This window comes from Rhipicephalus sanguineus, chromosome 6 (genome assembly GCF_013339695.2).
Source record: "Rhipicephalus sanguineus isolate Rsan-2018 chromosome 6, BIME_Rsan_1.4, whole genome shotgun sequence".
Classification (NCBI taxonomy): Eukaryota; Metazoa; Arthropoda; class Arachnida; order Ixodida; family Ixodidae; genus Rhipicephalus; species Rhipicephalus sanguineus.
In genome coordinates, this window is record NC_051181.1 from 45,415,966 (window position 1) to 45,442,099 (window position 26,134).

Here is a 26,134-nt window from a genome sequence, read left to right on the forward strand (position 1 = left end):
GTTAAATAACATCTGATGGTCAAAATTTCCAGAGCCCTCCACTACGGCGTCTCTCATACTCATATCGTGGTATTGGGACGTTAAAAAAACACCAGATGATATTATTATCCGCGAGTGGAGCTCTCGCGAAGGAAACGTTTACGGTGGCAGGCTAGTTTATTCGTTCGGTTGCTCGTTCATTGAGCAGCGAGTATAGTTCGTATGTCAAGTACGTCTACGAGGTGCACTTTCACACTATGGTTGGTTCGTCTAATCTCTTAACGAATCAACCAACGCTGTCTGAATGTATCGACTGGAAATGATGTACGCCTTCTGGCGCATTCTTCTTTCAATGAAGCTCCGAGCTGCTGCTTGCACTGACAGTCATTTTCTAAATAAACAATACAGTCGATCCCGCATATATCGAACTCGGATATATCGAATTATTGGCTATATCGAACAGTTGAGAAATCCCCTTGAATTTCCCATTCAAAAGTATGGGGTTGGTGTGCATGTATATCGAACTCCCGCACAGCGAAACATCCACTATATCGAACGCTGCCCCGCGCCGAAGCCCAGAAAGTGCATTTTTTCTAACAACTATTGATCATTTTTCGGCCGCGTTCTTGTAAGTTCCAATCCCTCGTCGCGCGCAGGTGACGAAATTGCGTTGCTCTAGTTCGGTGCGCAGCGCCTGTCAATTCACCGGTATATTTGACGCGCGGTCCGCAGGTTTTAACGCATGGGCTAGTGTTTTCCAAATTGGCTGATTGCCGAGGGCACCAAAATGAGAATTCGAAGTGACTTGGCAGCCTTGTTGTAACGTTTGCATTCCCTTCCTTGTCTCTTCGCGCACAATGGCATGCAGGCCCGCAAAGCATGGCCTTCGAGATCCGCAACCTCGTGACGTATTTTTAGTGTTTTCGGTTTTAAAATGCTGATCTCAGAGGCTACGTTTTTTTTTTCGCATTTCTCGCCAAAGTAGCCGTTGCCGTCTGCAAAGCCACAAGTGCCACCGGTATCGCCAACACGTCGACGGTGGAGAAATGTTTCTTCGTGCAGCGTTGTTGGCGTTGTCTCTTGCAGAATGTGTACTTCGCGCTTTGTTCTTGATAAATCGTAATTCGGGAGTCAAACTAAGCATTGTCCCGCTCGTAGCGATAAAAACGATGACCGGTGCTTGGAACGACGTCAAGTAAAGCACCATCGCGCACTGTTTCCTTACGGGCCTTGGTGCCAGGTGACGACTTCGGGCGCGTCATGATCGCCGACTACGGCGTACGGTGCGTCAGTGAATTTTGCGACTTAGCGTTTCCGGGCGGCATATTGGACGGGAGCACAGCGAGTGACTTCATCGGTGCAGATAACGACGTAGCTGTTTCTTACTGCATCGATGCCGAGATCATAGCTGACGTTGCCGGTGCTGCGGAAATGGACCCTTGCGGTTTGAAGATGCCAGCCGCCGTTGCCACCGCTAAACCCTTTACCGCGCTACAGAGCTCGCATCAGCGTTCGCATCACCGCTGTTGTGGCGCATCACCGCTGTTGTGGTGGAAGGGGCTGAATTTACTTATTTGGAAAGCTTCAATAATATTGACGATGACTTGATGAATTCACGGCGCGCAAGAAGCAAGACAAGTTGACGGACTTTTTTCATGCGAAATAAAGTGCGCTAACTTGCAAAAGAAGTTCTCGCCTTGTTCTTTAGCATATGTGAGCGAATCGTCATGTTCGCGCTTTTTACGATTTCAGAAAAGTGTGTCGATGCCTGCAGTGCTTTAATTAAAGCCTTACATACGCGTATTTCGAATTATCGATATATCGAACTATTTTGCGGTCCCCTTCGAGTTCGATATATCCGGGATCGACTGTAGTCGCCACTCTTTAACTAGCATAATACCGCCAACACCCATTGTCCATGTGTGCACTCTAAAAACTGTCCGCACCCTTTGTGGAGTCTTCTTGCCCCTCAACATTAACCGTCCTCTGGCTAGTTTGCGCTTCCTTTCTTGAAAACTCGGCGCTCGCCACTTTCCTATCAAGGATGCTTTTTAATAATACGCACACCATTCGGGACCTGGAAGTACTGCGCGCCCGGCGATAATGCAGGGAAAGACACGCGAGATTGATGGTTATTGTTTCGGGACAGAAATACACCCCATAGCACGCCCTTTTTGTGAGGTTGCTAAACAGTTAACAGGAAATAGCGAGCGCAGAGATTTGGTGAAAAAGAAAACAAGTGAGCTAGATGCTGGATATTGTTTTGCGGGAAAGAGATGCCTCAAATACACCCTTTTGTATTGCAGTGTACAGTGCTACATAATACAGGCACGTATAGCGGCGTTAACTATATTTACCCAACCGATACTTCGGAACGGCTACCTCTAGTGCGTACTGGCAGCCTCAGTGTGTTATTGGCATGCGCGGCAAATTCGCCTCGCGAGGACGACGTGTACAATGTGTAGGTTTCAGAAGGCTTCATGTAGAGCGGGACATTAACATTCAACATCACACATGTCCTTTACAAACGTGTCCTAAGATCTCGTAAACAACATATAATTTTAAAAAATGATACCAAGAGCTAGACATCTAGTGCGAATGCTTAAAGCGCGCGCTCTCTTTGCGAAGCGTCGTCTGCTACGCAAGAGCAAGGTAGGTGGCGCCATGCTCGAAAAGAGAGTGCGAAGGAGAGGATAACGAGGAGGAACGCGAGCGGAGGAGGAAAGTGTCGCTACTTTACGAAGTTTCAGGGGCTTTAGCGGTGGCCGCTTGCAACACACATTTCCGCATGCGCACATTACCCCCCTCGACATCACACCACGCCAGCCCCATTGAAAACAATAGGGCAGTACGTGGCGACATCTCTCGACAAGTGACCACAACTCAAGACAGGACTGCTACAATGGGATAGCCAGCAACGCCGCAGGCATGTTTCTAGAGGAGGCGTTGCCACAAGCCAAGCAAACCTCGACAGCTTGCTTTTGACGGTTACGAGGACTGCATGTCACTTCATTTCATCGACAATCAATGACAACTTGAACCTCGATAGCAAGGTAGCCGAAAATATAGCAGATCCATTCCAGAAATTTCAGGAATTTGCTCCCCATTGCAATTTCCCCCGCACAACAAAGGACCCCGTGCAGGGCCACTCTGTCAACGTTTAGTGGGCAAACAGCAGTCCACTGCTGTGACATGTACAATAATGTCAGGGTGAGCTTTGGAAAAGTGGCTCCTACAAGGTGAATTAGTTTAGTGTAAAACTCCCAGGATAACTGGAGTAAAAAGTAAGGAGTAACGCGACACCTCACGTTACCGAAAAATGGTAACGTAAGTATGTTACCCGTTACAGTTCCAAAATAGTAACGAGTGTGTTACTAAGTTACTCAAGAAAGTAACACGTTACCGGTATTGCCATTACTTGTAATGTGTTACTACCAACACTGCTTAAAATCAAGCCAAATTTCAGAATTTGGGCATTAATTCTCTTATATCCACACTATTAGATTACTATTCATTAGCACTTGACACAATTAGGTGATAATATTTTGTCAGACCATATTTTGGGCAATAAAGACATCAAAATCCTGATTCGTGAAAAAAATTTTTTAAGGATTTTCGCTGTATTGAGACCACAGTCCCCCCTTCAGCACCAACACATGCATCTGCTGCAGAGGTACATAATTTCCACTGTTACAATAACATTACAGACACAAAAATAAGGATTTTTCAGTACCACAATATTTCAAATTAGTGAATTAAATCTGGCAGTCCCGTCAAGTTCATTGTAACAAGACTCTACTGTACTGAGATCACAAATGCATGGTGTGCTATTAAAAAGTTAAGTACTTTGTTACATCAAGTTTCCACTGTACCTCCAGATGACTGTCGATACAGTGGACTGTCTATGCAAAAGACCTTCGTGTCATTTATGAAGGCAAATGGTGCAAGCCAGACACCAGACATCGACTTCTCAGAAGCGAATGCTTCGACCCTGGGTCACAACTCAGTGTGCTATCAAGCAGTGGGCACTCACCTGTGCCAGGGTGGGAGGGCCCGAGGCCCCCACGGTCAGCATGCGCTCGCACGCTGCCAGCATGGGCTGCAGGTCGGCCCAGAAGCCTTCACTTGGGTCGGTACCCGTCGCACGGCTGAGGAGGAGGCGCGATTGCACCACAAACTGCATGACTGCCTCGAGCGACGCAAAGCAGTGCTCCACCGAGGGAGCCTCGTCTCCAGCATCGCCGGCCAGCTCCGCACAATGCGCCACACATCGCAGCAGGCCCCTGCAAAGCACATTGCACGTTGTGAAGCAAGACACACAGGTGCACCAACTACACAACATGCTTGTGTGTAATAAGGTGTGTGGGAGGGAAATCTGATGCGATCAGGGCTTGCATTGTCGATCATCAGGGTTTTCCCCACAGTGGGCGGTGGTGGAAAGGCCACCCACTGCTCCGATTGACCCCTTCAAAATGCACACCTGAGGAATCAGTAAAAAGCAACCGTACGCATGCAATGCCAGCGAACCATGACTCTCGCCACCTGGCTATGTAAAAACGAGTCTGAAGAGGTGGCGTTCCAGTTTCAAAGATAGCCAACTCCAGTGCCAGCGCTAGAACACAAGTTCCCTTGCTCCCGTTTTCTATGTGTGTCATAGATGTCGAAAGTGCGTGACCAGATATGGACTGTGTGTGTGTCGAAAACAGGAAGTTTGAAAACTTGAAATTCATAAACTTAATATCCCGCACCCCCCCTCCCCCCCTTGCTCTCAAAATGTCCAATGTTCCACCCTGAAAAATTGATTAACTCTTGGAACCACTGCATTAGATGTATTCTTTCTAAATGGCCGTATCCTACCTGCAACTAAAGATATTGGTGTGATTGCAAACTGTGCCTCACTGTCAAAATCCTCATCATGCAGTATCACCCTTTGCAGCATTGTGCTATGTAGATGGGCGACTGAACAGCGAAGACTGAATGATTGTAAGCAAAACCAAAAAGTGCAGGTAGGCAGGCTCACTTGTAGACGAGGGCTGCTGCAAAGTGTCCCTTGATGTAAGCATCCAAGACCGGCTTGAAGTGCTCAAACTTGGGACTCTCTAGCAGACTGAGTATGTACACCTGCACAAAAGAAACAGGAACACTCAGCATGCACATGCATTCTTTGTGTACGTGTGTGCGTACAGCTGGCGGAGTACACTTGCACTCAAACACACACGGCTAATCTTCACTTTGTTCGAAATGCAATGATTTGAAAACCCCAGTTTCTATCTGTATAAGGGATGAACAGTTGACATAATGAACAGTTGACATAATGGCCTAGAAGGTAAAAGCCATCGTCTATTCCTTCTCATTCAATTGCATTTATAACCCCACCCCCAAAAGCATTCTGCACCTAGCGTGGCTTCGCCCTACCTCCGAGATTGGAGGCATCACAAGCTTTCTCTACATCACGTGCTTCTAGGATCAGCCCGCCTATGACCAAGCGATATGTCATGCGATGACGTCACCATGTGACGGCACGTTATACATTGTGACAGTAATGTCACTATGGCGTCACAAATTTTGATGATATGTGATGTCGTAATGACATTGTAATGTGACTTCGTCACATGATAACTTTTAGCATCACTCGTGTTCATGTCAATGCTGACGGTCACTTTTCAAGTTTGATGAGACATCTAAGGCTTTCACCTTAAAAAAACAATTTTGTTGAACACGAGCTCCGGCGATGCTGCACTGGCAAAGTCTTCTCCACAGTGCCCATATGTCATGCATAAAGCAGCAGGAAATACAAATCCAATGCACTGTGGTAATATGGCTTAAGTTAAACTATCGTGCCTATTCTGCCTCTGTAACATGTCACCAAAACCTCAGGTTTTGCCTAAAGTGGTGCAGTGCCAATGCTATAATGTTCACCAAACCAAACCACTAGCACCCCACTCAGTCCGATGAATGCCAACATTGAAAACCGTCGCATGACGCAAAAACAAAAGAGCTGTTGTCTAAAATCGCAACAAAGCAAGGCAACAACCTGAATAATGGCATCTCCGTGCCACATTTTCTGTTTCGCAACATTGCAAGCTAAATTAAAATTGAGCAAGACCCATCACAGCATAGCTAGTTTCTGTCGCTGCTATGCAATGGGGTTAAAAAAAATTGCCTTGGAAGTTGGTTTTATCACAGAACATCCACATAATTTTATAGAGCTGATAGCAGTGAGGCTCATAACTAATAATAATAACTGTCGAAGTTTTACGTCCCCAAACCATGATACGATTATGGGGGATGCTGTAGAGAAGGGTTCTGGAAATTTGGACCACCTGGAGTTCTTTGACATGCACCTAAATCTAAGGACACAGGTCTCTAGCCTTTCGCCTTCATCGAAATGCAGCTGCTGTGGCTGGGATTCGATCCCACGACCTTCGGGTTGGCAGCTGAGCACCATAACTGCAAGACCATGAAGCTGTAAAAAGTGCAATACTTCATTATAGTGACAATTTAATTATATTGAAGTTCGTTATATTGAGGTTTAGCTGTATTATAGACTGTTTATCACTCGGCTCCTGTCTTTTAGGAACATTCATAATGAACAGTTGTTTTCTTCACGCTTGTCCGCAACGCAGCTCACTATGTCAGCAGCCAAGCTCCACGCACACAAATTACCAGCATCCTTCTACGTTGGTGATGCAAAATGCTAAAAGCGCAGGCATGATTAAGGTTCATGCAAAACGAGGGTTAGGGTAAAAGTTGCTTGACAACTTCTCCAAAGTACTTCCCACTGCCAACTCCTCCTATGCCTGACCTTTGCATGTATGGTCATGAGCCTGTGTTATGCAGACTGACTATAACAGGACAGACAGCCTCATAGATCTCTAAGTGCATTGAAATACAGGCGAGTTGTCACTAACATCCACCTTATGTTCAGTGTCAGCATTACATAACAAACAAGCGTGGGCCTCACCAATGTCTTGAAGACCAGGCCTGAGTAGGGTGTTGAGTTGCCGTCAGCTGTTGAGAACATGGAGAACAGTGCATCCAGGATGTCTTGCAGGAACTGCACAAGACAAGAAGACATCAAGGTAACCCTCCATATAACAAAGTGAGTAAAATTGGCAGTTTACTTTGTTAAGCAGAAACTTTGTTATAATGAAATTCGGCCTTCTGTATGCAAAGTATTGTTGCCGACTGGTTCTCTTTTTTACATGGAGGGTGTGGCAAGAAACATCCAAGTAATCGGGCAGCAGAAAATACAAATTTCATTAACAATAAAAATTCTGCTATGGTGAATATGAGAGCCACAGGCGTAGTTACAGTTTGATGCTGTGTTGACAAAGTTCTCATTATGCATACTCATGGATCGTGCAAAACCAAAGAAAATGTGGGTCCAACATAGTGGTAATCAGTAGGGATGAGCGAATATTCGGGCGTTTCGAATATTCAAACGAATATATGTATACATTTGACCGCACATAACCCCCTGTACAGGTGGTTTCACTGCAGCGTCTAGTTGCTGTGTTGTGAAGCGACCCATCCAGGAAAAATCTGCACTGCCGCGAAGCCACACTTCAAGGCTAAATGTACGTATCTTTTTTTAAGTTTAAAATCATGTTATAGGGCTTATATGCGCAAAGTATAGTAATTTTTAAACTGTAACGTCCACTTATGACCTATGCCCTATTCAAATCTTGATACTATTCAAGGCTGCTTACACTACATTTCAAACCAAAAAAGTGACATTCACTCATACCTAGTTCCAATCCTTAAAAATATTGTGCAAGGGTCATGACAGAAATGCTCATTTTTCGTAATAATATGCGGTAATTACTATTAAAACTATTCGATTCGAAATTATTCGACCAGATCACTATTCACTTCGGATTCGCTTCGAACCTCAAATTCACTATTCGCCCATCTCTAGTAATCAGTGTGAAAGAACTATTGCACACATTCTGCCACTGTAGTAAAGTGTGGGATTGGGCTAGTTGGTATTCCATTATTAAACTGCTCAGCGCAGAAAATTTTACACGGTACACATACAAACGGCGAGGACGAGCGCAGACTCATCAACTGCATCATAATCGCAATCAAACAGAATCAAGTAATCATCGACAAAGCGGAAGCACTTACTAACGTTCATCCCAGCCAACCGTTCATGAAGCTTTCTATCCAAATGAGCTAGATACAAATCGCTTAACACCGGGGCGATGCACAAGCCTATGCACACTCCTGCCACTGTAGTTTGCCATCAAAGCTTTAGGTATTGTTTAGGATGGTAAGCCACTGCTCCCCATTCAGTTTGATACAGTCAAATACCGCTACAATAAAATTTCCGCCACAACGAATAATTTTCAATTCCCCGTCAGTCGCCCCTAGAAAACAATGCGAAAAATGTCTCATCACATCGAATACTTTTTCTGGGTATGTATTTCCGCTTGAAAGAAGTTTTCGCGAGTGCCACCACATAAGGAAAAGGAGCTTGCCTAGGAATGCCGCGAAATTCCACTAGAAACTCGACCATTTCTCGTTGCCAGAGCCGTGCGGCCGCATCACAAGACCCGTGTCTTCATCAGAGACATGCTTTGTGCCACCACACGCACCTTCCGGTAAATTTTTCGCCGTTGAGATGCTCGGCGACAGATCGTCCATCTGCAATGAAGCTGCTGGCGGGTTTGATGCGTGTGCGGGCCGCGGAAGAATCGTTCTTCAAGAACTCCCGCCACTGTTTTGACGTAGCACTCAAAACAAAACTACTGCTCGTCGTCACAATCCTGCGATTGTGAATGACATCCACGGCGTTTTGAAGGCACACGCACGGCCAGCGCGCACCTAGTCCAAGCGTAACTACATTCTGCCGCAACCGCTGCGAACACAAATGCGGTCGTGTCGACCCGATGATGGACGACCATTAAAGTATGCGCACATCCAACGTACGCGCATTGGCTCAAAGCAATGCTGCGGTCAAAACCGCAGTAGACACGATGACAGATAGAAACGACGTAGTTCTGAAGGCACGCACACGGCCAGCGCGCACAGACTGAAAACGGAACTACCGTTTGCCGCAACCGCTGTGCAGAAAACCACGGTCGCTATCTTCGCGATCATCGAAAGGGAATACGCTCAAGTACGCAGCTAACACATCAGAAGAAAGATTAAGGGCAAGGAAGTCGTAAAACGGCATGAAGCGTTTCGGCTTTCATTTTGCTTGCTTATGACTGTGGTAGTGCGGAGCTTCCGCACTTCGTTTTCAGTTAGCCTCCAGCGAACTTTGGCACGCTCCTTTGTGGCGCTACGTGCTCGGCATGCTTCGAGGGTAGCCTGCATATTGTATTTGCTTGTGTATAACCCATGTGCATAACTCGCGTACTGACGTAAAGCCGCCTTCCTTGCATTGCCGTGAAGCAAATTTGCGCACCAAAATTCGCGTATAACCCGCATTCCGAGTTTAGTGCTAAATTTTTTGTATATTCTGTGTGTGTTATACGCGAGAACATACATTCACGCGGTGTGCGGCCAAGTACGTCCGAGTTGGCAAGAATTCAATGCAAAAGACAGTGCATGTGCTTGCCGGGACCAAAGAACAAGTTGTAATAATCAGATCTTCCTAACGTTTGTGGTCTATAGATGAAATTTCGCTGCAACGAAATTCCGCGAGAACAAACTTTTCGCGTGTCCCGTCAATTTCGTTGTAGCGGAATTTGACTGTAAAGGCATCACGTCGAAACCCGTTGCAAGCCTGACACAAAAGCAAAAGAGCTTCGGTTCGAAATGTCATGAAAGCAAGGTGACAACCTGAATTATCACACCCTTGTTTGCAGCGACTGCGTCTTGTACTTTTGCGACATTGCTCGTGCACATTGTGTCTGAAAAATTACACAAAAACCAGTACGGTGTTACAAATTTCTATCACCGATATGCACTGGTTGGACAAAATGTTTTAAGCCCATCCTCTTACCGAACACCCACCTAATTTTTATGGAGTTGGTAGTGGTGTTGTGAATAACTGCAAGCAAAATCAAAAATTGGTTGCCTACATAAAAACTAGTGGTCACAGTGCACTCACCAAAAGAAACAGAGTGGGAGAGGCATTGACCCTATTTACTCGCATAATGATCACACTTGCGTAATGATCGCACCCTCGAATTTTTTGTCGTCAAAAATTCCACTTTTTTTCTTTTTCCTGTGTAATGATCGCACCCCGAACTTGACACGCATGACATTTTCACATTCTCGTGATTGGAAGCATGGCCTCCGAGATCTGTATTTCCAATCCAGAATGGTACCTATGACGTAGCTTAAAAATTTATTTTGGCGCACGGAGTAAGGAAAGTAAATCCTTTGAGATCTGTGTTTCTTGTCCAGAGCTGTCGCATTGGCTTAGGCTCATCATCATTGGAGGAGAGGTGCTTACTTGCGGCTCCCCACAGACTGCTGCTGATCACGCTGCCTTTGTGTTTCTTGTGTTTGCGAGTCATTGAGCAAATGTGCAGTGAATGTTTAGTACTGTTGGTGCAGTCTTATCTGTCAGCAGTTTTGTCAGCCGACGAGATCTTGGCCGAATGCGCCGCTGTGTGCAGTTTAGAAGGAGGTGAAGTAAAAGCCGCATTTTCTGGCGACCACTTTGGGAATTTACTTTTGTGAGGCATTCGGCTATCTATGTACCACGGCAGTCTCGCACTGTGCCCCCATAGGAACATTATCACTCGGCAACGCCAACATGTCCGGCCACAATCTTGTGAAAATACTTACAAAAGTGATTGCATGCCGTGTGTGGGAGGCAACATGCTCATCTACCAGAGCCACTACATCCTTCTATGCAAAAAGACCCCATGGTAAAAAAAGGCTCGAAAACCCAAAAGCACCGAACACTGCCCACCTTGACTATTTCCTCGCCATCTAGCTTGGTCAGGCCGAGAAGTGCTTGTGGCACATCGTCGGGCTGCTCTTTCCAGCGTAGCAATGCCAGCAGGTCCCCTGCAAAGGCACACACACACACGTTGTTATTGCCACATCCAGCAAAATCTCGATAATTCCAGATCTCTTCATTCTGAATTAACTAATAACTGCTTGATTCTTCAGACACAATATGTTAGCTGTTGCATAACAGAAATGCCATAATTCAGATTGTTGCCCTGCTTTCATGCGATTTTAGAATGAAGCTCTTTGCATTGTTTGCTGCAACTTTTTATGTTGTGCATTCATGGGAAGGGGGAGCAAATGGTAATGATGTTGCACCAGTCTAGGCAACACTCCCAAGGTTTTGATGGCCAGCCGCAGCAGCAGAATAGGCACGATAACTTTGCTTTTTACTAGGGATGGGCGAATATTCGGACGTTTCGAATATTCGAACCAATATTAAAGTATTCGAATTCGCTTCGATACGAATTTATATTATTCGAAATTTCGAAGTATTCAAAATGAACGAATATATATATGTTTGACCGCACATAACGCCCTGTAAAGGTGGTTTCACTGCAGCGTTGGGTTGCTGTACGGTGAAACCATCCTTCCAGGGGAAATCTGCACTGCCGTGAAGCGACACTTCAAAGTTAAGAGTACATATTTTTTAAAATTTAACAGCGTGTTATATGGGCTTATATGCGCTAAGTATAGTAATTTTTTTACTTGTAACATATTGTACCACTACTCACACCCTACTGCTACTCAAATTTTGATACCATTCAAGGTTTCTTCCACTTCATTTCAAACCAAAGAAGTGACATTTACTCATACCTAGTTCCAATTCTTAAAAATACTGTGCAAGGGTCATGAAGAAAATGCTCAATTTTTTTTAATAATATGTGGTGAGTACTATTCGAACTATTCGATTCGAAATTAATCGACCAAATCACTATTTGCTTCGGATTCGCTTCGAACCTCAAATTTACTATTCGCCCATCCCTACTTTTTACCACAGTTTGTAACATGTGACGTACGGCTACTGTGAGGCATCAAGTTGTGGTGACCAAAACCCATACTCATCAAAACTGACATTTTAAGTGCTACTGAAATTAGTTTTTTTACATACTGCCCTGCTATTCGAACTTTCTTGCAGCACTCCCACGCAAAAAAAAAAGAATCGGTCAGCGACAATTTACTTATCATAAGAGGTTCAATTTCAACACAGCAAAGTTTCCACTGAAGTACTAAATTGGCAATTTGACGCACTTGATTATACTGACATTTAATAGTGCTCAAAATGGCTGCAAAAAATAACCCCTGTTTTTTGTTGTTGCCATTTTATCAAGAGGCACTGGGCATGGGATGCCGAATCGGCGATGCCTGCACTGTGTGGTATGTCTCCTTTAAAAGATGCTGAAACTGCTAAGTCAGGGGTCTCAGGCTCACCAAAGCTAGCAGTCCGCAGCCAAGAAATTCAGTCCCACAAGGGCCGGGACAGTGAAGAATGTTGAAGAAGAGGGGGGGGAGGCATTTAAAAAAGACCTTTTCCATATCTCATTTCTGAAAGAAGTTTGGCGTCAGTATTCAAGAAACATATCGATACCGAGTTTCACGACTCCAATCTGGATACTGACCGCCGTCACCAGGTAGAGTCCCTTCTCGCAGTGAGCGACATGGCCTTCGGCAACCATGGGTCTCTAAGAAGTCACCTCTTGAGCCAAAAACATTCGAAGAGAAACCTCTCAAGTCCCTGTCCTGTGCGGACAGCTGTCCATTGCGGGCTGAAGGCTCACGAACATACTTATTAACAAAATGAAAAAAAATATGGGACAGTCATGTGCAGATGGGCCTACTAGTAAAAGGTCTACAGGTCGTGTGTTTGAGACCCGTGTGCTAAGTGGACTAGAATGCTAGAATATGTTTTTTAACTTTTTTCTTCCACTCAACTGTTTTGGGTGAGCTTGGTGGAAATGAGCAGGGTGGTGAGGTGCAGGGCCTCGTGGCGTGCCTGGGCTCCTCCCGGCGGGTCAGCTCGCAGGACAGGCAGCTCGTGGGGGCCATTGGGCAGCACGGTGCCTCGCTGCAGCAGAGGCAGCAGGGCACAAGCGAGTAGCCGGGGCTCACGTCCGCTGCGCGCCGAACAGTGGCGCAGCTCCACGCGCACGTGCGCCCCTTCCAGAGGCTCCAGGGGCAGCCGCACGTGCACGGCCTCCCCCCACCGAGGGGTGCACGTGCGGCACAACACCAGAGAGCGCCACTCGCATGACGGTTCCAGCTGGCCCACCCCACCACTCAGGCAGTCCTGCAAATGTGGAGGAAAGGGCTTCAGTCAGGGTGCCCACTTGTCAAAATGGAAAGCTGGGCAAGTTGGTATGGAATGAAAATATTGAACAGCGCAAATGACGAGGGACAGGTTGACGTGTCCCGTTTTCTTTTCAACCTGTCCCTTGTCATTTGCGCTGTTCAAAATTGTCAATCTCCACTTGTCTGTGACTTCCAACCAACATTCGGGATTTCTATTGTGCATGTAATCTTCAAAACGTAGCACCCTTCGCTAAAACCTGACCCAAAAGCTTTGTACTAGCGAACATGTCACCACAGACTGAAGCGATGGATTGTGCATCTCAATTTTTTAACAGGGCTTGTTGCTAAGCTAGTTGGTTCATTACTTGAGATAAATAGGTATGGTGCAAAAAGGACGGGGACAAAGTGAAGACATGAACTGACAACAGACACGAAATGGTGCCCTTGTTTGTCAGTTCGTAACCTCACTTTGTCGCCGTCCTTTTTGCGCCGCACCTATTCATCTCAAATAATTTTCTAGTGACTCGTAGCATCCTAAGCAATGACATACAGTGTTGGCAGTCACTTTTTTTTTGCAACTTGGGTAAATCACAAAAAATAAACGATAAACTACACCTGTGTCTGAGGTGCATTAAAGTTGCAAGAAACAGCTCATTTTTTTAGTACTCGTATTGATATATTATGCAACGTTTTCATGCATTTGTGAGAAATAAGGAGGACAGCAGGACTTGTCCAGAATTGGGACTCAATTTCTTGCACCAGACTCCCTTCATCTGAATCGCAACACTCGTGTGTTCCCCAACGATATCACCATAGATTCAACATATCCAACCCCAACTGACACGTTTCGGTTGTGCACAATGATTGTGCTGCCCACTGCCAACATCAATCATATGCTTCTCTGAACACTGCTGTCACTCTATGCAGAGATTACTGCAGCAGCTTTTCTGACGTCTATGATTTCTGTCTCAGTGCTCCAGTTTCAAATGTCATAGTTTTGGAGCTGACTCTTTTGATATTTATATACTGATATTTCTGTACAGCTTTAGATGTTCAGCTGAAACAAGTGAACAAATAAATACAGAAGATAAACAAATCAAACACACAGAAGTGCCTGCCTGTGCACCCTATGTACACGCCAACCATCTCTCACACTCTGAAGTCGTGTCACACGAGCAAGGATGAGCATCGGCTTTAGTTCCAAACTTCAGAATGTTCAATGGCTGATCACCAACCTGAAGGATGCGTCCATCTGCGGCTACCAGCATAAGGCGAGCTTCTATGTTCTTGGCGGGACCAGCAAGGTCAGCCCGGTCAAGGGTCAGGTAGAGGTCGTTGCGCACATCCCCCGGCATGATGACCTCGGGAAAACCCCGCATGCGCACCACGGGCAGACCCTCTTCCTCCGGATCAGACACTGGCCGCAGGCACACGCTCAGTCCTGAGTGCAAGCAGACGGGTGGGACTTCCATAACCCAGTCCGTTATGCGTCAAACACTTTGTTCTAAGGAACTATTATGCAATCATGCCTCTCAACCTGTTGATAAAAAATAAAACTACAAGTGTGGTGTATGGCCTTGCAGCTAACAATTACCTATTTCACTGTTAATCTTTCACGCCTTACAAGTTTTCAACACAAGGATACAATCACTTCTTTCAGTCACCCGTACAAAATGCGTTTGGCAACAGGCAGCTGTCTCGTGTTGGTTGCCCTTTGTGGAACACTCTTCCTGTTTAGGTACATTAGACAAAGTACAAAAGCCTTTCTTGCTAAGTTGAGACATGGTTAGACAAGCCTTAATTGAACACTAGATGAACAGCTCAGGACACTGTGAGCACGCATCAGTAAAACTCATTATAAAGCTCACTGCTCCTTTCTACAGCATATTCATGACCTGTATTCACAAATTAACCCTACCCTTATCGCTCAATTTCCTTGCTGTTGTGCCATTAAAATGCTTCATAAACAAACTGGGTTAGGTAGTATTCACAAACCAACCATATACAGTTGAACCCCTATTATAACGATCCCAGATATAATGATCTATCGGTTATAACGACCACATTTCAGTGCATTTACAATTTTCCTATGCTACCCATTGAAACTGTGTCCACATATAGCGAACATTTTTCAAAGCCTCCTACTTTTACAACAAACATTTCAGACACGGACGCGGTAAAAATATGGCACATATGATATGAAAAAAAAAATGTTAGAACAGGCCTTCTAAAGTATGACAGGCGCGTGCTCACGCATGGCCCGCTCCAATTTTCTCGCGACTAAGACATCCTAGATCGGCGAGCACCACACGCAGATTTCGGACGCTGCGATCAAGGTCGCTCACTTTTCAGATGTTTTTTCAGTGGTGGAATGGCAGCAAAGAAAAAAGAAAGAAAAGGCAGCATCAAGCCTTGCAATCAAACTTTCACGTGGCAACCTTTTCATTAGGCGGTTTTCTAATAGCGTACGCAAAGCTTTGCGCTAGCGTTTGTCGCCACTGCACATGTGTCATACGTTAACTTCTTGTGGGCCTCCTTTAAGTGATGGAAATAGCGGGCGACCGCTACAGTAAAAGCTCGTTAATTCGACACCCGTTAATTCAGAAATTCGGATAATTCGGACGGCTCTATTGGTCCCGGCCAAAGTGCATGTTAATCTATGCGACCAAACCTTCGTTAATTCGTCAGAATTGGGCTCCGCACTGCTTAATTCGGACAAATGCTGACGGCTGCCGCTACACAAAAGTGTGGTAAAGCATCGCTGGCACCACTGGAGCGAAACCGAAACCTGAGTGACATCGCCATCGTCATCAACTAGTGGGGGCGATTGCAGCGTCACCGAACGTCGGCGTCTTCTTGCGTCTCCGACGCCATTTTCCCTTGTGTTGTGTAGTTATGCTAGGGTAGGGTGGCTAGCTAGGGTAGTTATGCTCTTCTCGCGGAGTTCTCCTATTACAGCGAAAGCTGTTATGAGATCATTTCACTGGCCGTTTTTGGCGCCGTAGTTGTCCGCCGCCGCCGCCGGTGTCCGTAACCAGTATCGCTTGAAATAAGAAAAAAAAACGAAATAAGAAAAAAATTCCAGGATGGAACGAGGTTCGAACCTGGGCCCTCTGCGTGGGAGCCCAGTATTCAACCTCTGAGCCATGCCGGTGCTTGAAACTGCTTTGCAAAAAGGTCCTATACAGGCTTCATGTCGGGAAGGAACCACATTAGCATACGCAATATAGCGTGGTAGAAGAGTAAAATAAGCACCGAGCGTCGCACAACGCGAATTCTGTAACCAGGCGTCACACAATACGAATTGCGCAACGAGTAGGTTGTTGAATGCTTCCAACCCATTACAAAGGACTCTGCCATAATTCTTCATCGTCATCAGGCACAGCATCAACAAAGTGTGCATAATGCCTTACATGGCTTTAGCAGGTACCAACGCTCTCCGTAGAATGACGAAAAATGGCACAGTGCCTGCTGCCCTACTTCTCAAAAATTACAATTATTTATAGCGTAGTGGGTTCCTCACAAGTGCACTTGTATTGGTTGCCAAGGAAGACCATAAGCGCATGATCCATTTCCTCGGGGTCTCAGTAAAGTTCTCATGTGAGGCCCGAGCATGCGGCAGTAGCTGACGACGGCATCGACGACTTATCAGCCGAGTCCACCGACGATGACTGTCCGACCTTCGATGCTGTCCTTCCCACATATATGACCCTTCAGGACTACATCGCGATTGACGATTGTGTCGCCACGACTGGTCTCCTGCCCGATCAAGAAATTATTAATGATGTCGTGACCTCATCGTCGCACCTCACGGGAAGTCTCGGAGGCGCTTTCGATATTAGAGGACGTTTGCCTGAGCACTTGCAACAGTTTGCGTGCTGTTGGCCATTTGGAAGAGTTAAGAAAAATTGTAATGTGCTGTTGGCCGTTTGGAAGAGTTAAGAAAAATTGTAATGTCAGCCGGAATCAGCGCGAAAACGCAGACGACCATTACAAAATACTTCAGCAAATAAAGGTATGCCTCTGCAACTTGATTTTAATGTTGTTTTTCCTGTTTATTCGTTAATTCGGCATTCGGTTAATTCGGACATTTTTTCCGGTCCCGTGAAATCCGAATTAACGAGCTTTTACTGTATTTCCCAGCTAGCGACAGTCCGTGAGGTGGCACAAGGAGTTCAAGGAGGGCCAGCAGGAGGTCGCCAATGAACCCCGTTCTGGATGTTCAATAACGGCCAGAACAGATGAAGACATGTATTGTGTGTGAGAAATGTTATGTCCCAATCGTCGACTGAGCATCCAGCAAATTTCTGACACCCTACACAGGTCCAGGTTTGTGGTACATGGGATAGTGACAGAGATCTGCAAATGCGCAAGGTCTGCGCGAAGCTTGTGTCGAAACTGTTGACTGAAGATCAAAAGGAACTTCGGGTTTTGTGCTCTTAAGAATTGTTGGATTTGATTCAAAATGAGCTGAACTTTCTTAACTCTCTCGTAACCGGAGACAATGTTCAAGTACGACTCAGAATTAAAAAGGCAGAGCAGCGAGTGGCACACAATATCATGCCCTGCCCCAAGAAAGCGCGAATGAGCAAGTCTTGCATCAAAAAGATGCTCATTGTCTTCTTTGACAGCCCAGGAATCGTCTATCTTGAGTTTGTACTGCAGGGAGAAGCTGTCAACTCAACCTTTTATCTAGAGGTGCTTAAGAGATTGAAACGCCAGGTTGCGCGCGTGAGGGCCAACATCAAAGACACGATCAAGCTCCACCATGACAATGCCCTCAGCTACACGTCCTGCATTGTTACCAACTTCCAGGCCCGGAGCAACACCCCGGTAGCCCCCCATCCCCCTTACAGTCCTGACTTGGCTCCGTGCGACTTTTATTTTGTTTCCCTGACTGAAGAGAGAGCTGGAAGGAAAGCATTAAGAGACTGTGGAAAACATCCAAAAGCATGTTACAATGTTCCTGAAAGACATTCCTGTCGAGAACATTCAGGGTGCCTTCAAGGCGTGGCACACACCTCTCCGCAAGTGTAATGATGCAGGGGTAGAGTATTTCGAAGAATTTCAACCATTTGTACAGGTCTGATCAATAAATCTATTTTTTTTCCAGAAAATGTGCATTACTTTTATAATAGACCCTGTATAACAAACGACAATTATAACAAATTGATTTCTGCTCTCCCTTCCACTTCATTACAATAAGGTTAGTTATCTCTTGTCCTGCTTACCACCTGCATGCTCTTAATGTGCATTAAAGGCACAAAAGTTATCAGGAAAACAAGACATGAGACTAAGGTTGGTTTGTGCATACAGGGCTCGGTCTGCACGCACTCATTTAAAGAGCCCCAGTAGAAGGCTTTGAAGCATTTCAAGATTGGCTTTCTGAGGTTTTTGTGGCACACCATTAAGAATGGGCGAATATTCAGGCGTTTCGAATATTCGAATGAATATTACAGTATTCGAATTCGCTTCGATACGAATTCAGATTATTTGAAATTTCGAAGTATTCGAAATGAACGAATATATGTATACATTTGACTGCACATAACCACCTGTAAAGGTGGTTTCACTGCAGCGTCTGGTTGCTGTGCCGTAAAACAACCCATCCAGGGGGGAATCTGCACTGCCGCGAAGCCACACTTCAAGGTTAAATGTACATATTTTTTTTAAGTTTAAAAGCATGTTATATGGGCGTATATGTGCTAAGTATAGTAATTTTTAAATTGTATTGCACCACTTATAACTTGCACCCTACTGCTATTCAAATCTTGATAATATTCAAGGCTGCTTCTACTTCATTTCAAACCAAAAAAGTGACATTCACTCATACCTAGTTCCAATCCTTAAAAACATTGTGCAAGGGTCTTGACAAAAATGCTAATTTTTCTTTATAATATGCGGTAAATGCTATTCGAACTATTCTATTCGAAATTATTCGACCAAATCACTATTCGCTTCGGATTCGCTTCGAACCTCAAAACCACTATTCGCCCATCCCTACACACCATTTAAAGCTACTCCTGGCATCACAACACAAATTCTCCCGTGCACTCACCCAGACTGGGCTGCAGGGGCGCCATCTTGTGGCCCATCTTGCGGACAATCAATTCGTGCAGCTGGTGGAAGTCTGCCTCATTGCATCTGCACACAACATACAGGGCTGTGCTGTAGCAACGGCAGTTGTTTCAGTTCCCCGGCAGTATCGGTATTCTTGCCTGCACGGTACTGTAGCAGCTTCTTATTTACAAACTCCATTCTGTCATGATGTCAGACATATATCTAATATCATCTACCGATTCCCTCGTGCAAAGCCCTAACCACAAAAAATTGTGCATCAGCACTGCCTACGAACTTGTCACGTATAGCGCCCTATAACAAAAAAATATGACCATGACCAGAAAGGCCAAAGCATAGCACAAGGCTGCACTTAAAAAACCTGCAGCCGGAAGAAAATGACACCATTCTTCAGTGATACAGATACAGACGCGCAGTCAGAATTTTCCTGTGCAGAGTGAGAACAGTCATGGCCATGGCGCCAGGCGGATTAGCACTCTTCCAGAAAAGGAAAAGCTCCAGTGCAACTGCATCGCACGCCATTACGGATTCCCATTTAAGGTGCAGCAATGGATCCAAGCTGACACTTTTCACCTCATGTAGGACAGCCCAGGGCTCTTGAGAAAGTGATAATAAAGCATTCGGAAGCATCCCACGTTGCCACTTCCAGCAAATTTCCAGCAATGAATAAGGCCGAACTGCTAGCCAGAAGACAGAAAAAGCGTCTTGGGCTCTTCTGGACTGCTGAAAAGAGGTAGAGCTGCTGACCTACATTTTAATAACACAACCTCCATAGAACCCCGTATGCCCCGGGATGGTTACATCAGTCTACCCATGTCAACGAAACTAAACATTTTTACCACCGCTATTACCACCACCATCAGCCTAATTTGAATCCATTGTAGAATGAAGGCCTCTTCAAAGGATATCCAGTTACAGCTCAGACCACTTATAACGTAACCGCTTACAGTGCAGTACCGGCTATAATGCGGTTTTTTCTGACTCCCGTTTACTCTCCCATAGAACTCCATGTATACGCATACCACTTATTGTGCAGACCCCCGAGATGAAAGACCGGTTATAATGCGGCTGCCGGAACATTCTCAGAGATGCGAGGGTGCGAGCGTGCTTCTCAGCGGAGATGCGCCGGCGGGGGAGAGAGCGGCGACGGCATTACAAAGGAGGAGGGGACGCGGAACAAACGAACAAGGAGCGGGGGGAGAAAAAAAAGGGTTGGCTGTGGGGAACAGCAGCCCGGCGCAGGTGCGTGGTGTGAGGAGGGGGAGCGGTTGCGCGGCCGACGGAGAAGCCTTTGCCCCCTTCGGCCGCTTGACATGCGCGCTTCGTCGTTGCATCGTCGTAGAGCGCAGATATCGCGCGTGCAACCTCGATTCCCCCGCAAGTAACAATGCTTTGAGACACGATTGAGCTTTCGCCTTTGCCACCAACAGGCGGACTTACAAGCTTGAAAGACTTTTTCAGGACAAGCTTGAAAGACTTTTTCAGGATAGTTGCTGCGGCTGTTTTCCCGATCGCGAACCGAAACTTCGTTTCACGCGTGATGCCCTCGGTTTAGCTCGCGAGTGCGATCTCTTCTACTCCCGATCTCCGTGTTGCCTAGGGCAAGCTTCTCGCGGTTGCATGCCAAGTTGCAACGCGCACGCTAGGCCTAACGAGCGCTAGCTGCCATGTCGGCGGCCGCGGACTACAGAAGTTGCGGTTTGGTGCCGAGTCAATGAAACATTTTGCAATTGTTGCATTTAGAAGGGGTGACTTAATCTTTTACGAAAACGCGGGCGTGCGTGTGAAACACGCGAGTGGTGGTTTGTGGTCGCCACCGTTTTCGACATCGCGGACGCGCAGTGTGTTACCGCGGCGACTTCCCGTGACGGCGCATTTTTTCCGCGTTCATTATGTCGGCACCGCAGGTCCGCGTACGCTAACAGTTCAACATTTTCAAATGTGAGCAGATGCAAACTTACGCCCCAGTCGCATGCCGCGATAGTCGGAATCGCACGCCTGCCTGTTGGTCATGTTTTGTACACGTGCAACCTTTCAAAAATGTTGTTTTGGTTATAGTGCGGTATCGCTTATAGTGCGGATATTCGCGACTCCGGCAACTTACGTTATAAGCGGTCTGATTTAAACAAGGGGACCTCAGCCTAAAGCTTGAAATTTCTTCATTTCATCACATTACATGGTTGAATGTCTACCAAGGTTGCAGGAGGGCATGGGTTCAGATCAATGCTGCCGATTGATTATCTACTGGCTACTTCAGTGGGTGCAGCCACCAGGCCCAACAGTAGGCTTTCTTTAGGCATGAAATGTCCAGGAAAATGAGCCTGCATCATTCAAATTCCATCAGACCTTGTGAACACAACAGAACCCTGAAAAATGGGATCCAGGCTGCTAACATGGCAGCAATTTCACATCTGACATCATAAGGCACGTGTTTAGGTGAGAACATCCCCAGAATGGGCACACACACCCCTATTGAAGCAGTTGCGTCTTATAATGGTTGGACATATGAACAGAGCATGCCAGTGCCTACTCTACCAATAGGTATCTAGCAGCACCTTTAGCCTAGCTCTTAAAGCCACTGCCAATTCTGTACAATGAGGCAGTCTATGGATAGACAAGGGGTGCTCAGAGACCAGACCTAGAAATCTGTAGGGCACATCAGGCACACAAAGACAACTTCGTACATTGTCGATCATAAGTAAAAGTCAAGGCAGAAGGTTCTTCTTGCACCAGAATGGCCATGCCATCAGGTGGTGCCAGTTCGGGAACACTGCTGCCACCTCTCACCAAAGTGCACAACTACACTGTCCATGATCACACGCACACGTCCCTGTTAGGCGTTTATGCACACAAACCATTCACCTCAGGACAAACTTCCTGAGAACTAGCTTCATTTGAAAGAAGGCTCTCACGTGACTAGTCGAACGGCGTGCTCTGTCTCGCCACCCACATCCCATGGCAAGGTTGTCAGATCAATGACACCGCAGGCTAATGGCCGCCGGTAGCTCTCGTGGTCGCCAGATCCCTTGTCACCCAGCAGTCGACCTGCAACATCAGATGCTCAGATTCAATGTTTTCCGAATAATGTAGCTATTTAACCAACAAAACTTCTTGTAAGTTACAGTGTAGGGAGCCTACCAGTGAAAGAAAAATAACCAAAACAAAAGGGGCTACATCGTATGGCTTAATGAACTGTTGGTTGAGCAACCTTTAACAAGAAACTTACAAGCTACACGAGAACCTCAGTGATATGACTTTTGTAGGGCCATATAGTGTCCGTATCACCTTAAATTCATATAATCAAAACTTAGGAAACAAAGAAACAGTGACCTTATTTGTGGGTGAAAAAATTTCAAAGTGTTTGCAGACTACGTATACTGGCTACTCCAGGCACAAGGCAACATGAAGTCGCGAATGAGCTTGACCAACCATACCTGACCATACCTGACGTACCTCCAAATGTTCCAATAAAGCAACCTCCAACACTAGGCGCATGGGAAGAATGTACAAAGCATGCAACCAGCCATCTTGCCCAGCCTTTGACCCTGCTACAGATTACGTCCAAGACGGGGGTGCATGGGTGGCCTACGTGCACAGTTGTGCAGAGAGCCAGTTCAGATGAAAAAGCTGGGTGCCCGGCCTGAGAACATTGCATCGGTTGTGTGGCAACCTGTCTTTTGGCATCACATGATTCTAGTTGCTTCATGAACCACTTTGCCATGGCAGTGGAGAAAGGTGTATTTGAGGAAAGGCACTCTCGGTTTCTCTAAGGTGGCTATGTATGGCATGTGCATTTAGGCACCTCAGGGGAAGCTGTCAGGTTGCGACAGAACGTGCGGGCAAAGCAACAGCATCATGGCTGGGCAAGAGGAAAATGCAGGTTTCATTGCAGCACGACAGATGGCGCGTCTGACATTTTCCCACCAATCACACGCTCTTCTACAAACACTATGCACGATATATATTGCAAGTTTTCCCAGGTATCACTCGGTTAACGTCAAAAAACAGAAGTAACATTACGGTGGTTGGGGAACAGTACGAATTCATATTGTCGAACGTTTTGTACCAGCAATGAGGTTTTACTGTAAATCAATAAGTAAATAAATTATTTCTGTCCCATTAACAATTGCAGTCCTTTTCACTGAGTTTATACGAACACATGAAACAACAAAAATGCAAGAAACTGTAAAAAAAAGAAGGGAGCAAAGAGTAAACAACCTGTCCGGATGACACGCACGACCAGATGGAGTTGCTGCCCTTCTGGCCGGTAGACATCCTGTGCAAGAACAGTGAAAACATCGTGTCTTCAATTAATACACCTAGCACAGAGTGATGCACCTAGAGTGACCAGCAATATTCAACATTTTTTTTTATTATTGTACAGGGCTCATGGACTAAAACGCTACAATTAAGGCGAAGTAATGCATGTACCATCATTTCCAGTCTTCACTTCGTGCCATATCGGCGTAATTTTAGACCAAAAAGGCCTGTCCAAATTTTCAATGATTAACTATATTTGCCTTCATACTACTAGAAGTGGCTAGTGTTAGCTTACTAGTGGCTACGTTGGCTATCCACTGTCATAACATCGTCTTAATTCAATCTCACTTTATTAAACTAATTATTAAACTGTCTACAATATCTTATTTTCTTCTATCTTTCTTCTTTACCAACACATTTCAGTTATTAAGGTTTTTCGTTATGTGGATGATTACCAGATTTTTTGTAGTGGTGAGCACTTTGAAACCGTGGTAACCTCAGTGAGCGAAAAATTTGAATTAAATGGAGGAGGGCTGAACTTTACTAAAGAGGTGCCTCAGATTAATGGAATACATTTTCTAGACATTTCCTTAACGTTTCAGAAGAACCACGTGTGCTGGCAATATTCTCCTAGATCTTCAAAACCGCTGTTAAATTTTTCATCATAGCACTCGAAGGTTGTAAGACACTATATCACCATGTCTTGCTTTAAGCCAGCCCTCACCAAGTCGTGTGAGCACAAAATGAGAGCTAGCTTTAACGCACAGGTTACGCATCTTTTAGATGTAGGGTATCCTCGTGATGCAGTGGCCACGGTCGCTGAACGTTTTTAAGTCCGGGCATGGTTGCAGAAAGCGATAGGAAGAAACATGTCGTAGGTATACCGTACATTCGTTGCATCTCACAGGCTAAAGAAAGTAGGAAGTAGATACGGCGTTAATGTTGTTTTCACGGCTGCCAATAAGCTAGATAAGATTTGTGCCGCTGTGCAGAGGAAGAATGAGCGAGTAAAAGACAAGAAGCGGACCGATAATTGTTTCGTAAAACACACCAACAAATTCACTGATTGCCGTACGAGTGTGGTGTACAAGGTCCCTTTCAGCTGCGGCCGCTTCTACGTAGGACAGACGGGCAGATGCATTAACCAGAGATTGTTGGAACATAAGAGATCGCTAACAGGAGGCTCACCTTCTAATTTATCTTTACATTGTCGAGATTGTAAGTGCACGCCAAAATTCGATGAATGCGCAGTGTTGTACCGGCATAGAAATGAAGAAACGCGCCTGATGATTGAAGCATGGCATATCGAGAATAGTGGTAGCGCATGCGTGAGCCAACCGTCGATTAACTTGCATAAAGATGAAATCAAATGCCTTAACAGTTATCTTCCACGCAGACCCCCACGCGTGCCGGATTGATAGGTTCGCCTATTGCATGGGCATGCGCAGATAAGTTTCCGTGCCTTCTTTCTTTTCCGCCGTTGTGCGTCTCTTCAGTTGTTAGTCGGCGTTTGTGGTGTCCCGACTTCTTTCTTGTGTCCGTGTTTGCACGCCCTGTCGTTTTAGAATGAATACTAACCAACTAGCTCAGCTCTCTGTTTTTCTAAAGATCAAGGTTGGCTTACCATGAATACAGCTGCATGGCTGGCCAGGAAGCTCGACTGGCCACACTTGGTACTCTTCACCAGAAAGTTTTCACTGTGAGAGAGGAGAAAACCTGCACTGCTGTGGCGTCCTTCACATCGCAGGCCCAGCATTTCTGAATATACTGTTAAAGGTATCCTCCAAACCATCAAACATAACTGTATCTAAGTGAAACTTATGTTTGACTGTCTCCCCACCTCTCCCCACAGTCAAGCCTGCCTAATGCCTAAACCAGCTTCACATGTCAAGTTGCTCTTCACAGACCGATGGGCCACTTTCCATTTGAACTTATCTCTGAGTGCAGCACCAAACATTAATACAGTAGAACCCCGCTGTTACGTTCCTCACTGCTGCGTTTTCCCGGCTGTTACGTCGTTTTCCGCCGGTCCCGGCATAGCTCCCATAGGATACAATGTATTGGGAACCCCGCTGTTACGTCGTAACTGTCGGACCGTTCCCGTATGATACGTCGCGAAGTGCGCTCGGAGCCGACCGAGTGACTACCAAAGAGAGCGGCCATGGTGCATTTTCACGCAGTTTGGCCTCGTTTGACCGTAATATTAGCCGCATGAGAGGCGCAAGCAACAGAATCTTTCAATTGATGCAAACAAAAGCATGGCCTTCGAGATTCAAATTGCAAAGATGGCGTCTATGACGTAACTGCTCGCGAAAGCAAGGCCTTCGAGATTGGCATTTACTATTGACAAAAGCATAGCCTCTGAGATTTGTATTGCACAAACATGGCGTGTATGACGTAATTGCTTGCGAAAGCAAGGCCTTCGAGATTGGCATTCACTTCTGCCATCGCGTTGGCGTAGACTCATCATCATCGTTATTTGTCGGAGAACGGGAGGAGTTCGAGCTGGTTGGAGCTCGCGTGGTCGTGCGTGCGGTTCGCGGTCGGACTCGCCGCGCCGGTCGTGATTGCGTGTGCTTAGTTCTTTCATGCCTACAGCTGTTGGTGTTAA

General features: G+C 45.9%; 1 protein-coding gene across 1 annotated transcript in view; it reads right to left on the minus strand.

Moving 5' to 3' along the window:
- Positions 1–26,134, minus strand: part of LOC119395743 (dedicator of cytokinesis protein 3-like) — a 94,377-nt gene that overhangs the window by 51,635 nt on the left and 16,608 nt on the right. Inside the window, exons 7-16 of the mRNA XM_037662745.2 lie at positions 25,148–25,220; positions 23,482–23,539; positions 22,176–22,308; positions 19,244–19,329; positions 14,421–14,626; positions 12,829–13,183; positions 10,856–10,953; positions 6,944–7,036; positions 5,000–5,100; positions 4,013–4,262 (exon numbers count right to left, since the gene is read on the minus strand). Coding sequence (XP_037518673.2) covers positions 4,013–4,262; positions 5,000–5,100; positions 6,944–7,036; positions 10,856–10,953; positions 12,829–13,183; positions 14,421–14,626; positions 19,244–19,329; positions 22,176–22,308; positions 23,482–23,539; positions 25,148–25,220 — 1,453 coding nt within the window. The remainder of the gene's footprint in view (positions 1–4,012; positions 4,263–4,999; positions 5,101–6,943; positions 7,037–10,855; positions 10,954–12,828; positions 13,184–14,420; positions 14,627–19,243; positions 19,330–22,175; positions 22,309–23,481; positions 23,540–25,147; positions 25,221–26,134) is intronic.